The sequence below is a fragment of the Rhipicephalus microplus genome, chromosome 8, assembly GCF_043290135.1.
Source record: "Rhipicephalus microplus isolate Deutch F79 chromosome 8, USDA_Rmic, whole genome shotgun sequence".
Classification (NCBI taxonomy): Eukaryota; Metazoa; Arthropoda; class Arachnida; order Ixodida; family Ixodidae; genus Rhipicephalus; species Rhipicephalus microplus.
The window spans coordinates 10,991,773-11,007,156 of record NC_134707.1 but is presented as its reverse complement, the minus strand read 5'-3'; the positions used below and the strand labels follow the sequence as shown (position 1 = coordinate 11,007,156).

The following is a 15,384-nucleotide window of genomic DNA, read 5'->3' as shown; positions in this document are numbered from 1 at the left end:
CTTCGTTATGAGAAAGAACTTATTGAACACGAAAAAAGTGAGATCAAGCTTGCTCCTCACCTTAACTCGTCTTGTGTTGAGCCAAACCATTATGACAAAATGAAAGTGAAATTCGCATACAGTCTATTTCATAACGATACATCTGCTGGCTTGCACATGTTAGTTGAAAATGGTAAGATTAGCAAGGACGCACTGACTACGGCTTGGTTCATTTCGACCGTTTTTCGGTGGTTTAGGCTAATGACATCAAGGACTAGTAAACTGGCGTTTAGCCATTCAGTGCAAGCAGCTTATGGTGAAGCTGTTAAGTTCCTTACTGAAATTGTTGACTTATTCTCAAAGATTTCTATAGGGGCTCCGACAAATGCACCTTGGAAGCCAATACAGACCGGCATCACTGTCGCCACACTGACTGCATTAGATCTTCAATCTACGATGCTTGACAAGTATAACTTCAGCTATTTCTTATTGAGCAGACTCAGCCAGGACCCACTTGAGAACTTGTTTTCAACCCTGCGCTCGAAAAACCCCATTCCGAGATTGTATGAATTCAAGTGCAGTCTGAGGAGTGCTACGTTAGCACAGTTCTTAAGGCCGAGCAAGAACGCCAGTTATTCGGATGATGGAGCGTTTATGCTGTTATCCCTTGAAGACCAGCCGAACAATGAGGGTCAGGAGCAAGTGCAACTTCCAGATGACCTACTCGATCTAACAAGTGAAGCAGATCAGTCGATAGAATACTTGGCAGGGTATGTTGTATCCAAACTGCTGAAACGGCTGCACTGTGAAAACTGCCGCGCCGCACTCGTCAGCGATAAGGCACCAGCAAAATTAATCTCACTGAAGAACTTCTCAGAGTCGGGCCTTGCGCTGGTTAACCCTTCGCCTGCTGTCGTGGAGATTCTCAAGGTGACGGAAAACTTATTCAGAAGCAACAGAGAGGCACTCATAAAAAACACTGTGACCGCTGTAGAACTTCAGGCTGCAGTCCCTAGAAGCATTTCCATCGTGACTTGTTTCCCTGCATGCCATGAAATCATTAAAGATATTGTAGGCGTCTATGCCAAACTGCGAATTCACATTCTTGTCAGAAACGAGGCATCAAAAATAGTCCCCGCTACAAACGGCAAGTGTGCAAGCAAAAGCGTTGGCATGCACGTCGCTGCGGCAAACATACGCTGACAATTGTGCCCGCCTGCAGCAGATGCGATTTATTTCGTCGTTGTGTGTGTAGCGCTAGAATAACGACGTTTGTAGCATGCGCAGTACCTCTGAACAATATATATGTAGGTAGACCTTTACTGTATGAGAGCTGTCTTGCTGTTCATGTAACTCATGTAGAGATATCTTGGGCGTAAATAGCATGCGCCTTGGCTTCGAATTTCTTACAACGAGCGGTTCTTCATTGTTGCGCAAAAATAAACGTGTTGCTACTGAAATTTCTTTTCTTCTTCAGCTAACTGCACAGTGAGCCTACATGCATTTTCTTGGTTCACTGGACACAGTGAATTTGCGGCAAGTAAAACTACCTTCCTATTGCAATCATAGTTACATATTCCTCAAAATTTAGTTAATATGATAAACTGTGTTCAAGAAATTAACGACAAACAACTTCTCAGTCGAGGAGAAATACTTCGTAGCTAGAGTAGTACATTTTTAGAACCACATACCAGTCCGGTCCGGAACCTTCCGCGCCGCCTTGATTATTTTGTAGTTCAATGCCATCAGTTATGAAACACCGGTAGCATTTTTCATTGAATTATTCTTTTGAATAAAATCAAACGATTATACTCTTTCGACCTTCGTGCATATAGAAGAACATATGTTGGTTAGGCTAAAGTAAAACATCTCACAGGGTTCCTTATGCGTTCATTTAGGACGACTCGAAGGCGAAAACAATCTTCTTTTTCCTCTCAGCCATTGTATTTAGGTGTATTGATGCTGCCCCGCCACCCTTCCAAAGCTTTCTGCGCCTATCGTGATTTTGCACTACTTCCAAGTTTGGAGGCACCCCGCCTGGTTTTGCATTGCCTCCGTGATCGGTACACCTTTGACCAAGCTACGACGCGATGTGATGACGTCATCATGTGACGCTACGTGACGTCATGATGACGTCACAAGGACGTCACGTAGCCTCACATGATGACGTCATCACATCGCGTCGTAGCTTGGTCAAAGGTGTACCGATCACGGAGGCAATGCAAAACCAGGTGGGGTGCCTCAGGACGTCACAAATTTTGGCGATCTGTGACGTGTTTGGTGACGTCACCAGATGATGACCTTTTTCATCACTATATATAGTCACCGACGCCACGGGACGCGAGACGCCTTCGACGCGGGTCGCCGACGGTCAATTTCCGCGTTTGATGAGGCAGCTAAGGCTTTCGTCTTAATAAGTCAATTAACAACCGCTCAATAATATCTTGGCAGCAGCCGTAAAGTAAATAGCCATACGCACGGAAGCAAAGTTACGTATCTGGTATATGTATGTATTATGCGTGTATGCTCATATAAAGAAAGAGCCACGTACGCGCTTTTCGTAATGGCTCTCTTCTGATAAACTTTACATCCTGAATTCTGTGAGTTAATTATAGCGTAACATAGTCTTAAAAGCTTCCATCTGAGCGGTGGGTTTTGCTTTTTTTTTAACAGACTGAGGTAAGTCCCAAAGTTAATGGAATGCAATATCTCGTCGTTTCATCGTGACGGAAGCCAGGCACGCACGGTGACTTCTATGCTTGCTTTTCGCCAACACAACATGAATTTTACAAAGCGACACTGCAGCACTTATCAAGTTCTCGTCTATACAATGTGCTGCCTACATTACATGCGCTTAATACACATCCGCGTTACAGACAGCCGAAGCGGCGACGGAGAGGTAAACCGCTAAGCCGCCAGCTGGTATGCTCATTTTTTCGAAGCGCTTCCGCTCGTATTTATCGAATCGTCTTAAAAAATATGTCTGCCATAATGTTCTATGGGAAGCCTACTTTCGTCACGACTCTTTCTTAAGGGACATATTCTCGTATAATGCTTCAAGGAGCCGGTTAAACAAGCGCGCGCATTGAATCTAATGCGGCTGCAGTGAGCCAGTGGAGGGTTCAGCGTGCCGTGCGCACCGCGCCAGCCGGGAGAGGGGAGAAATCCGAGAAAAATTGAGGAGGAAAACGCGCGCGCGGAGGAGAGTGTCGCTACTTTCTAGATCTAGGGGCTTTAACATACAGGGGACGGTACCGCCATCTAGTGAACACTGCAAGAACTAAACTAGAGGTGGCTACATACAGGCTACAGGGGACGCACAGCCCACGCCCTAAGGAGCTTCGCCCCTAAAAGAAAAGGAAAGACTGTGGCAGATTGTTTGTTCTCTCTCAAATGCCGATCTGCGACGCGCCTGTGCCACGCTTCTTCCTTTTCCGTCTCTGCGCATAGAAACCCTTCTCCTTTCAAGGCCGGGCGCGAAGAGGGAGGAAAAAAAAAAAGCTGTCGCAGAGAGGCCTCCTTTCTCGGTGCCGAGGGTAGCAGCAAAAACGCAGTCGTTGCCGTAAGGCGCAGAGAAAGAAATCGCTTTGCACCGCGGTGCCGCTTCTCGGTCATGTGACCCGCTGAGCGCTTCCTCAATCCTCTCCGCTGGCTGTGTGAGGAGGACGGCTCTCTCGGCCGCGCATGGCGTGGTAGTTTGAAAGAGCCGTGCCAAACGAGCGTCAAACTGCGCAGTAAACGATATACTTACCGTATTTACTTGATTCTACTGTGCCCTCGATTGTAACGCACACCCAGTTTCCACGACGAAAAAAAAGTAAGACATCGATTGCAATGCGCACCCATTTTTCTTGTTGGCCCGCATGATCACACCACTCGGGAAACGACGCCTTTCGGGAGCGTCTTCCGTTTAAATATGAGATACGGGGGAAGGTTGTATCTACCTGACGTGCAACGGAGCGTTGCCGTCACTCTAGTTTTACTGTGGCCCGATATGAGCACGCAAACTTGCTTTGCCCCCTTCTTCTCGACGGTTGTGGTGCCAGGCATGTCGAGGTAAAGAGGCGCCTGATCGGCATACCTGATTTGCCCAAGCAGGTAGCCGATGTTGTGCCGCAAGTTTAGGACGAACCTCTGAAAACTGTGAAGCTTTTCATCGTACTCCTCCAGAAACTTTTGGCATATGCCCATTTGCCTTCGGAGGGAAAAGCCTTTCCTCTTTATAAAGTTAGTTAGCCAGCAACTGCCCACTTTAAACTGGCTCCGCATTAGCCCTTTTTCTAAGGCTAACTGCATAGCCTGCCTTTGGAGCAGTTCTGTCGTCACGGGCCGCTGTGCCGCTCACTGCTAAATCATATACTCGCCAAGCAGCTCTTCAATTTGCGGAAACCGACCCTGCGGTGGTCCACTGAAGCCTTTGCGTGAATCTTTTCTGTCGACAATCTTCTGCTTTTGTTTCCGCCAGTCCCGCACGCACGTTTTCGGGAACTCTGAACAACCTCGATGTGGCCCGATTTTCGTCTGTTTCGGCACACGAGATGACTTTTCTTTTAAAAGCGGCATCAAGGTGCACTTGAGTTTTTGGAGTCAGCCCTTCCATGCCGTCGATGCTAATGCACTACAAGATGACGAACTCCTTAGCACACGTACGAAGTGCCGCACATAGGAAACACATAGGCAGAAATGGCCGACGCACGTAGGGGGTGTTCATTTTAGAAATGCCGATAACAATAAAATGACCGTATTCATTTTTTTTTTCGTACTCGATTCTAACGCCCATGCGATTCATGAAATCGCTTAACCGGAAAAAATGTGCGCGTTAGATTCGAGTAACTACGATAACACACTACGCGTTTTTTTCTGTATAGACTACTTGATAGACTAATTAAGTTTGTTATATCCATTTACTGGTCAATTTTATTTCATCACAACGAGGTTTAAATTGCCTGGTTCTCAATGGAGCTATCGAAAGAAAATTTCATTTACTTCATTTTATCCATTATTTTGTTATATCCCATTATGCTATAACGAGGTTTGAGTGTAGTGACAAACGGCATGCAAAAAAGATCATGTTTATTTTTTACCCTATATACTGCGAGACGAATGAATATCTCAGCCATAAAACGGATAAGTTCTGAATGTTTTTTTTAAGCGAAAGTCCTCAAACAAAAGCTTTCTTAGTTTTGTCATGTAGAGCAGACTGCTTGTTGACGGTGTGAAAAATTAATGCTAGTCAGAGTGGAAGGAAGCAGAAAACAGGGCTGCCTGTGACTTGATGATATTTAACACCTGTTCATGAAGCGTGCTCTAATTAATTAGTTTACACTGAGCTAGTTTGATAAGGTTCATTTCATAGAGGCAAAGCACACAAGTGACTTCTTCTGCCCAACATCCGTGCTTCCGCACTCTTTATCATGCTTATGTGACAGTTTACCCCAGTCAACGGCTGATTTTTCAGACGCCTTGGAAACCATGAAATAGTAGTTCGAAATATTGTGCAGACAAAAAAAAACAAAAACAGGACTTCATACTTTTTAATTCCGCCCAAGTGGTCAAATCACCACTTGGGTCTGAAATGGCTTCAATGGCACCCAGTACACACATTAGGCGTTTCGGTGAGCACCGAGGTTCTTGATAATACCTTCGGTACAAGCCGCGAACTTTGCTTAAATTGTGATGAGTGCCTGTGATGCCAGCGAAGCGCTAGTTAAGTAACGATTTTCTCACATGGGGCAGCTAGCTGAAGATGCTTATCATAAAGAATCATTAGGAATTAAGTCGTACTGGCGACATTGCCATCTGCTACCATCATGCCTCCATGCGTTCCTGGTGCTAATTTGTGAAGACAGTGCTGCACTGCACCTAGATAAAAAAAAAACCTTCGTACTTTTTATCTGCTTCACCCAACAACTTAAGCTTGAGGCAAAGCCAACTTTCAGACACAGCTACGGCCGCAAACAGATAGACTCGCGAAATCGCTGGTTCAAACCTATGAGACGATAAATGCAAGAGAGGCTGTGGCTTTACTTAATTAATGCTGTTTCTGACCGAAAATTTCGGCAATAACTCTGAAAAATCACGCACCAAAGAGTTCCTGGGTCAGAAATTTCAGACATTCTTACACAGTCGACAGCCGATTTCCCGAACCCTCAAGGGACCGCGAGAACGCCCGGAAAATCCGGCAGTCTTAACAAACGAATGCAAACACACTTTTTTTATTAGGCGTTTTTGCTCACGGGGAAGGTCATGACAGGAGCACAGGATTCTCATTGCAATTCAGCAAGTGTACTGTTTAGGTGCTCAGGCCGTCTATATATAAAAAAAAGAAAGAAAGAAGAAAAAGAAAAATTAGATGTGGCCGGCGCTACTATATTTGTAAGCACTTAGGCGGGGAAAAAGAAAGTCACTTATTTTCCCTTGCACGACGTTCCACATGCCCGCAATGATGTCTGCCTTAAATTGAGCCGATGCCATGCTGTCGCTGTACACCAATGACTGTGTCAGGGCCCGCGTCAACTCCGAGCCCGCTGGCTGCGTAGGCACTGCCTTTGCGATCTCAGTGTCAGAGTGGTAGGAATTTTCCGTAACATGGCGAATAATTTCGTCATCGGTCCATTCCGCACACAGCTCGGCGTCGGCAAAGCTCTCATAGGTTATCCCGGCTGGAATGAAACACCGGCAGCGTGCAGATCGTCCGCGGGTGGAAGTTCATCGCACGCACTGTCCACCCCGGTCGAAACGGCAATCTCAGCATCCAGTACGAAGCTCGCGTGGCGAAAGTAGTTCCTGAGGGTCTGTTGCGGAACAGCCTTCTAAGAGTCTGCTAGCATGCCGATGGCAGACCATAGGTAAACAGTGTAGCTTTTCCCGCTGTCGGAGCACAGGCTGCACAGCTGCGAGCACTATGCGGCTGTGGCCACAGGTTTGACTAATCTATGGATTGGTGTGCACTGGATTGAGGCCTTTGCGGTTTCGAAGGTACGGCAGCTGCGGTGCAATGAATTCGTGGGTACGATAACCAAAATTGCGACGTCCTGAGTGCCTTCGAGTAAGTCCTTCGAGTAAGGACTTTTTAGTCCGGAAAATTGGATGGCAAAAGCTATAAACGTCCAGAATTTCTGACTTTCTAATACATTGACTCTACGGAGAACTTGACGGTGCCACAGGTGAGTCCGAGAAATCAGGCATGTCGGGAATTTCGGGTGTTTAAGAAATGGAACATCTACTGTACATTGACGTCTAAGGCACTTGTGACGGCACTGCGAAAGCGTACAAATTTTCAAGCATGCCCAAAAAATCGGCAGTTGACTGTGCCTAAGAACGATACATGGCCCCAAAAAGGTTTACCTTGTGCAGCTGTGACTTGCCAGCCTGCTGGATGAACTGAAAGGTCTCCTGGTGGCCGCTCAACGTTGCCGTGACCGCAGTCGTTGCGGGCGCCGCTGCGGCCGTGGCGGTGACCGCTGTGACTGGCACTGGGGTTGCAGACTGGGCGTCCTCGTCGTTACCGTTGGTCACGGCATCGTCCGTCACGGGCAGGTTCGCAAACTCGAGGTTTTCTAGCATGTTTTCTGACAGACTGTCACTGTTCAGCGTGGCCTCGATGATGCCGTCTACTTTCGCCGCCTCGCTGTCCACACCGGTGCCCCTACACAGAATATTGCAATCAGTTACCACCCAAGAACAAATGTAAGCTTCACCCACAATGTGCCCACCTTTCCCCAGTGAAAGACGGTCATGCTAAATGGTTTTCGCATGAACCACAAGCATGTGTTCCCAGCTAATATAAATACTATGCGCATCAAGAGCTAAATGCTGATTGTTACTATTAAAAACATTATGTCAGGCTGAGCAGTGATGGCAGAATCCTTGAAAAAATTTAGCAGAAAATTCAAGTCTCCAACTTAGAACCCGGACATGCAAATGTGGATCTCTGTTGGAAAGTTGCTTACCTGAAACATTGGCAAAGTGCCTCATGTCACGAAAATTAGAGAGTGCGGTTGAATAAAGGATTGAGGCAAAATTATCCGAGGAGGGAAAACGATGTATGGTGAAACTTTGATTATACACTCAAACCTCATTATAATGTAACGAGATATAACAAAATAATGAATATAACAAAATAAATTAAATTCCCCCTGAAAGCTCCATTGAGAACCATGCATTTTAAACCTCATTCTAACGAAGTAAAATTGAGCAGTAAATGAATATAACTGACTAATTTAGTCTATCAAATAGTCTATCAAAAAAAAAAAAAGAACCGACCGTAGTGTGTTAGGTATATAGTTTTCTGAGGAGTTTGACGCTCGTTCGGCGCGGCTCTTTCAAAAGTACCACGCCGACCTTACAGCCACGCCACGCGCGGCCGAGAGAGCCGTCCTCCTCACACAGCCCGCAGAGGGGATTAAGAAAGCGCTAAGCGGGCCACATGACCGAGAAGCGGCACCGCGGTGCAAAGCGATTTTCCTCCCGCGACGGCATCTCTGCTGCTACCCTCTGCACCGAGAAAGAAGGACTCTCTGCGAAAGCTTTTCTTTTTTTTTCTCTCTCCCCACGTGGCCTTGAAAGAAGAAGGGTCTCTACGAGCAGAGACAGAAAAGGGAGAGGCGTGGAACAGGCACGTCGCAGATCGGCATTTGAGAGAGAGAGAGATAGCAAACAGTCCGCCACTGTCTTTTCTTCCCTTTTCTTCTTCGCGCGCAGCGTTGAGAGGTGCCAACGTGGGATTGGGCATGGTGCTGAGAGCATTTTCGGAGCGCGGTATGTTCGAAGTAACCATCGCAAGTGCTCGCGCGTTCGAATTACGGGGCGTTTTCGCTCATTGGAATACACATAGCTTTGACGGGACCTCAGCGTGAGTTTGAATCACCCAAAATTCGAATTAAGGGTGTTCGTATTATTGAGCTTCAACTGTGTTTATTTTCCGTTGCATGCGTGGTCGCATAGCGGTACATCGGGCCGCGAGGCGGTTTCCTTCTTTGCATGCTTATAGGTGTGCGCCCATCTGAGCATACATTGCCACAAATTGCTATAATCGACATAACGAAAATAATGGATATAACGAAATAATTGTGGCTCCCCTTCAACTTCGTTATAGCAAGGTTTGAATGTACATCACCTGATTTCGCATTTTACGACAAATTGGTTTGGTGCCGACAAAATCCCCATACAAGTAATGTATTAAAAACCTTCGTTATACTACACAGTTTTATGCCGACCCTGCATTTGGCAACGACTCTCAGATTCCATCCGAAATAAAAAAAAAAAACACCTTTACTTGAATCAAACGTCAAAATATTCTTGAGTGCAAAATATGAATTTGCGTTCCCATAGGTTGACGATTAGAAAAGTAGAGAGACATAATGTCTTCTTAGAATGAAAAATTTATTCCCCTTGAAGCTCAGGCACTTTTACATACATATTGATCACATGCGTACGTATCCAGGGTCATTACCTAGCCCTTTCAGTCATGCATTATGATGCACTGTCGGAAATGCGTCAAATTTGCATGGCATAATTCCAAGGCACTGAGTATTACATTCCAAGTAAGAAAATTAAGTTAAACGTTCTTACCTGTGACTTATGGTAATTAAAGTTAGTGAGTGTGTGACTAAATATTTAATTATTCTGCCACCAGTCAGTTTCAGTACTTGCACAAAAAGAATCCTCTACTTGGCCCGAAATGGATGCACAGTTTATTTTTGGTTACATTTGTTTTGAGCGAAGAACAAGAATATTTTTTTGTTGGTCTTGGAATGCGTCACATTGAAAAATCGTTGAACTAGGTATTGAATCCAGCAAAGTGATCGTCTGCAGCAATGTGCAACGTAACGAAGTTAAATATTCACTCACTGTCCACTAAGGAGGCCTGCACGAGAGTGCACGCTAAGTTTCAGGCCATTTGATGAAACATGCGGAGCGTGACGTGCCATTGAAGTTGGCGTCTCCGTTTGTGTACACCGTGACTGAAAGGGCTAGTCAACTCTATCCACACAGAGCAACTTCAGCCGGCCAAAAAGCTGATATTTTCACGTTTTCAGTCCGTGGAAACTTTTCCTGGTCAACATTGAGCCGATCCCCTGCCTTTGTCGCACTCACGGTCTTGCGGACGCACAAAGGGGCGACGCAGCTGCCTTCACTGTACAAAATTGCTTTCACTTGACGTCAACGCCCATAATAACTGCGTGACATCAGTAGTTGCACTTCACAAATTGTAACTACTGCTTGCTTACTCTGAACAGAAATAATTTGAGTCTAAAGGGGTTAATTTGTGGCACAGTACTTCAAAGCCCAGTCAAAATTGATGACATTTGTTATGGTTAAGTTATACATAATAGTACATATACTTTAAAGCTGAAAAGTAAACTATGGTTCGTTGACTGAGCAAAGATACTATCGAACTTTCCTCTCTACATGCACTGTTTTACATACAGCCTTGAGCCTTCCAATCATCCAACACATAAATACCGTAAAAACCCGCGTATAGCCCGGGGTTTTTTTCTAAAATTTAGGGTGCCAAATTTCAGCCCCGTATTATATGCGAATCCCAAAAAGTTTCGGCCCGAATTCAGTTCTGGTTTCAGCATTGGTTGGTGCTATCATCATTATCAGGTGTCTGCGCACTTCTACGTTAGGTGGCGTGGTAGCGTGAGCGGCATTAGTCCTAGAGACCTACAGGTACAGGCGTGCATCAGGCGAGCAACAGTGGCCATTGCAATCACTTGGCGCATATCACGACGGCCACGATTTTACTTCCGTGATTTTAAGCCATGTCGGGACCGCGCAGGCAGTACTCGGCTGCCTTTAAGAGGAAAGTTATTTCTGCTGCCGAAACCATCGGCAACTGTGCCGCGGAGCGGCAGTTCGGCGTGAATGAGCGGAGCATTGGCGGTTGGAGGAAGCAGAAGGAAGCCCTTTTTGCATGCTGCGACAAGAGAAAAAGTTTCCGGGGATCGAAAAATGGAGCATTTCCAGACGTGGAACGAGAACTGACGGACTTTGTTCGGGAGCAACGAGCTGCACAACTCGCTGTGCACATCGAGCTGCTGCAGGCAAAGGCAAGGGAGATCGCTCGAGACAAAGGCATTCCGCCTGCGGACTTCGGAAGGGAGATTCGGAAGACAGTGTGTCAGACAAAGACGACGACTAATCGTGCGCGCGCGTGCGTGCGCATGCAAGTGTGTAAATAAATGCATTTTTTCTGTTTTCCTCGAACAATATTCGCGTGAAAATGTTTTTTCTCGCATTTGCTATCCCCGAGTTACACCTCGAACTATACGCGGGTCCGAACTATATGCGAGTTTTTGCGGTACTTCAATGTAACAAACACATATAAAAGTTAAATATATTTACATCATTATTGATCATAATGAAGAAAATGTCATAAATACCGTGTTATAAATATACATTAATAAAGCTTTTAAATATACCAAAGCTATTTTTGCATCATATACGACTTTGTTACAATGATGTTTAATTGTACAAGAATATCTCACAAGCCAAGCTCATTTTCCCTAAAACTTCGTGCAGCATTTTAAAAGTATTCGAATAAGCTTACGTTTATAAACATTAAAAACAAATTTGCGAAAATTTGTAGGCAGGCCCGAGCTACTCACGTGAGCACAACAAACGCGTCCTCATCGTCCAGTCGTATCCGCTTGTTGGGCGGCAGTGGCTCCCCATGCAGCGCAGCCACCATCTCCTCTGGCGTGACAAACTCCACACCACCGGCTCCTGTGCTGGTGGCCTCGCTGGAGGCCTCCATTTTGGTAGCGGGCTGGCTCTGGCTGCTTTCCGACTCGACGCGCGGCCGTTTGCGAGCTACAGGCACCACCTTCGCGACGGCTTCCTCTTCATGAATGGCGTACAGGCCGGTTGTGATGCCTATTGCTTGGGCCACGCTCTCGTCTTCAATCTACACAAGCCAAAATCACGAAGACATGTAACGCTTCCCGTTCTAGCAATACTTCTTTGCAGACTAGTTGGTTCATACTTGGAAACTCGACTTGCTGAGCAAGCTGAAGGAAAACGAGAAGAGAGACGGCAAAGAGCGCAGAGATGCGCTGTTTCCTCTCTCTCTTCTCGTTTTTTTTTTGTCCAGCTTGGCTGTCCTAATTAAACCACGACGATATCACTAACACCAATCAGGTGTCGTTTAAGATACATCTTGTAGGAGAAGAGAGGGAAAATGCGCACTGCAAATGCACACAAGCAACGTTTTCTGTCCTTGCTTCTTCAAGTTGTTCTTGTAACATGTTCAGCCAACAAGCCGACAAGTTCATCCTTCAATAACGACATGATATACATTTTGGAAGGGAAGACGGAGCAGAAGAAAAACGTATTATCCAAGCAACGCATGACCCATACAAATAGAATGTGTGGAGATGCTGACACACCATGTAAAGTTGTCAGCGCCGCGGGAGAGACAACTATTTCGGGAGAGACAACTATTGAGCAATAGGTGGCGTGTCCGCGAGCGGTGATCCACACTATCATCATCATCATGATTGGTAGAGCGGTAGAGCCGGCAGTGACACCTGGCGGAAGGCAAACCTTGGTGGCGGGCGAGAAAGTTGATTGATAGATAGATATGTGGGGTTTAACGTTTCAAAACCACCATATGATTATGAGAGACGCCGTAGTGGAGGACTGCAGAAATTTCGACCATCGGGCGTTCTTTAACGTGCACCCAAATCTAAGCACATGGGCCTACAACATTTCCGCCTGTATCGGAAATGCAGCCGCCGCAGCTGGGATTTGATCCCGCGACCTAAGAGTCAGCAGCCTAGTCACTAGACCACTGCGGCGGGGCCGAGAGAGTTGAGCGAGTCTCTCTTTGGCTGGTGGTGTTTGGCGCGAACGGTTGTCTTCCGCGGTGGGTCTGCCGTGGACGGCACCTCGGGCTGCCTGCGGCAGGCCCACGTAGCGAGTCAGGCGTTAGGGACACCGCCTTGTTGTCTTGTTGTTGAGTGTTGTTTAATATTGTGTAAGGATGTCTTAGCGTGTTAATTACAATTGATGTATAACAATTCGGGTGACGATATCGTCATTCAAAAGTAATTAAATAAATATGTGTTGTTTGGTGTGTTCCAACCAAGTCTGCTGAGTCCATTTTAATCCAAGAGTAAGGCGCTCACTCTCCACTTTGAGACCCCACAAATGCCTAATGCAAAAACATATAAGAAATAACAAAAGACGTAAACCAGCCACGAGAGATAATACATGTCTAGGTTCAACACCCAGTTGTGAAAGATTGACCTGTTTTGTCAAAGCATTTTACGCTTACACAGTGCAGACCAGATATAACATAGCTACTTGTAGTGCAGGACTAGTTACAATGCGGTCTTTTTTTTATTCCCGTTTCCTGTCCCATAGAACCCAGTGTATACGTATACAACTTGTGGGGATTGAAGCTTGTCCATCGTCATGGCGCAGATTTTCACCTATTCTGCCATTCACTAGCCCAATCGTGTCTATCCTCTCCTTGGCGATCGTAGTGATGGTTGAGCGGGGCTAAGTTAGCCTACCCCACTTAACACCAGATCTCAACGTAGCCACCGCATGTGAGGGTTGCAAGACGTTTCACGCGCGACGGGAAGACACTCTCTCTCTGGACAGCGTAGGGTAAGCACGCGCTTTTCTTTCCTGTCCGTCGGCTCCTTTGTTTGAGCTCACTCGGATGAAGTTTGGTAACAGTGCCTTGAGCCAGCAGCAAGCGCTTACCTTACGTTGCCCTTCCGAACGATTGGCCGAAGAACAGTGCAATGTGTTCACGCATGGTCGCGCTACGCCAAGCCGCACTAATCGAAGGCCGAAGCACATAAGAGTTTTGTCGCCGTTATCGCCCGACTGCCAACCCAAACTTCATATAACACGCGCTGATCTTGGGTCAGTGCTTGTGTGCAACCTTTTTGATGCCCAATATTCACCTATGCTGAACCGCAGGCTAGGCCTAATCAACGGTGGTTGCTTTTCAACAGCCTTTGCGGCTGATCAGAGTTGCAGTTTGGTGTGAAATCAATGAAACCCTCTGCGGTAGCTGCAGAAGCAAGGAGAGGGAACTCGTATCGTTAACGAAAACAGGGGCATGGGTGGCTCATACAATACTCAAATGGAAGTTTGCGATTCCATTGCGATGTTTTAGCCACTCAACACACGCCTGCAAAATCGATACCATTCAGAGTGCAATATTTCGGTTGCGAGTTGACATAGTTTGGGTAATGCACATAATCGAGGTGGTCTGAAACGTGGTTAACAGATTTCTGCAATGGCACTTTCTTTTGCTAGTTCTCTTTCTTTTTTTTCCTGCATTTATTTCATTGGCAATGGGGGTTTCAAGACATTAATTTTTGAACATTAGGAAATTTGAGAGTATTGAACGCTGGGCGAGTTGGTAATTCATAACTAGAAAACTGCGCTTTCTTTTTTTGGCTTTTTCACGCAGTTTTGTAGTTAGGAAATTTGAATGATTGTAAACACTTTACGTCACGTGCCTCGATTTTCTGACATGGGAGGCTGCATTCTCAGCATGTTTTGCACAAGTGCAGTCTTTGAAGAAGGCCGTCTTGGTTATAGTGCAGTACCGATTATAGTGCGGATATTTGAGGCTCCGGCGACTCATGCTATATGTGGCCTACACTGTACTAAAGCTTGCAGCACAGGGACAGAGAGTATCACACAACTTCAGCATAATGCGGATGCCGTTGATTTCTGTGTACTCTCGTGCTCCCAGCCCCAGAGTACACAACCTACAGGTCCCATTCAAGCCAGGCTAAACAACATTCTCAAATCAGTGCTCGCTTTTTGATGCTCTATCTTGGCGTGAAGGACGGAATGCAAAGCACCAGAAGTATTGAAAGTTGAACATGATGTCACCTCAAGCAATTTACAATTGTTATCTGCACTCAAACCTCGATATAATGAACTTGTATATAACAAAATATCGCTAATAACGAAGCAAGCAAAAAATGATCTTGAAATACATATAATGTTAGTAATAAACATTTATAACAAATTTTAGGGCATTACGAACCTATTTTTGCGTAAGATGCAACTTTGTTATGATGAGGTTCGAGTGCACAAGGTGGTTTTGACCTCTGTGACACAGTGAAAAAGCGAGTTGACAATTAAGCGAGTCGCACCTTCATGAGTTGGCTTCCCATGTGGGCCGCCTCGTCACCGGGTTCGACTGGCACCAGGCTCTCCTGGCTCAATGCCCGCATCTCACGCAACACTTCTTCCAGCTGAATCAGCATCTCTGGGATCTGCGAAAATGCCAAGTTTAAACTTGTTACGAGGCACAAGCGCCAGACAATACAACTGAGACGACCGTTTCTACAAGCGTGTTGGACATTGTTGCAACACTGAAGTGAGTAGCCAGAAAGTTAGTTAAAAGACTAAACACAC

At 46.0% G+C, this 15,384-nt stretch overlaps 1 protein-coding gene across 3 annotated transcripts in view; it reads right to left on the bottom strand.

Annotated features, from left to right (window-relative positions):
* The window catches only part of LOC119164125 (uncharacterized), a 47,219-nt gene that overhangs the window by 9,429 nt on the left and 22,406 nt on the right, over nucleotides 1–15,384 (bottom strand). For all 3 annotated transcript variants that reach the window (XM_037416232.2, XM_075871025.1, XM_075871024.1), the window contains exons 6-8: nucleotides 15,120–15,242; nucleotides 11,595–11,893; nucleotides 7,327–7,627 (exon numbers count right to left, since the gene is read on the bottom strand). In XM_037416232.2, coding sequence (XP_037272129.2) covers nucleotides 7,327–7,627; nucleotides 11,595–11,893; nucleotides 15,120–15,242 — 723 coding nt within the window. The remainder of the gene's footprint in view (nucleotides 1–7,326; nucleotides 7,628–11,594; nucleotides 11,894–15,119; nucleotides 15,243–15,384) is intronic.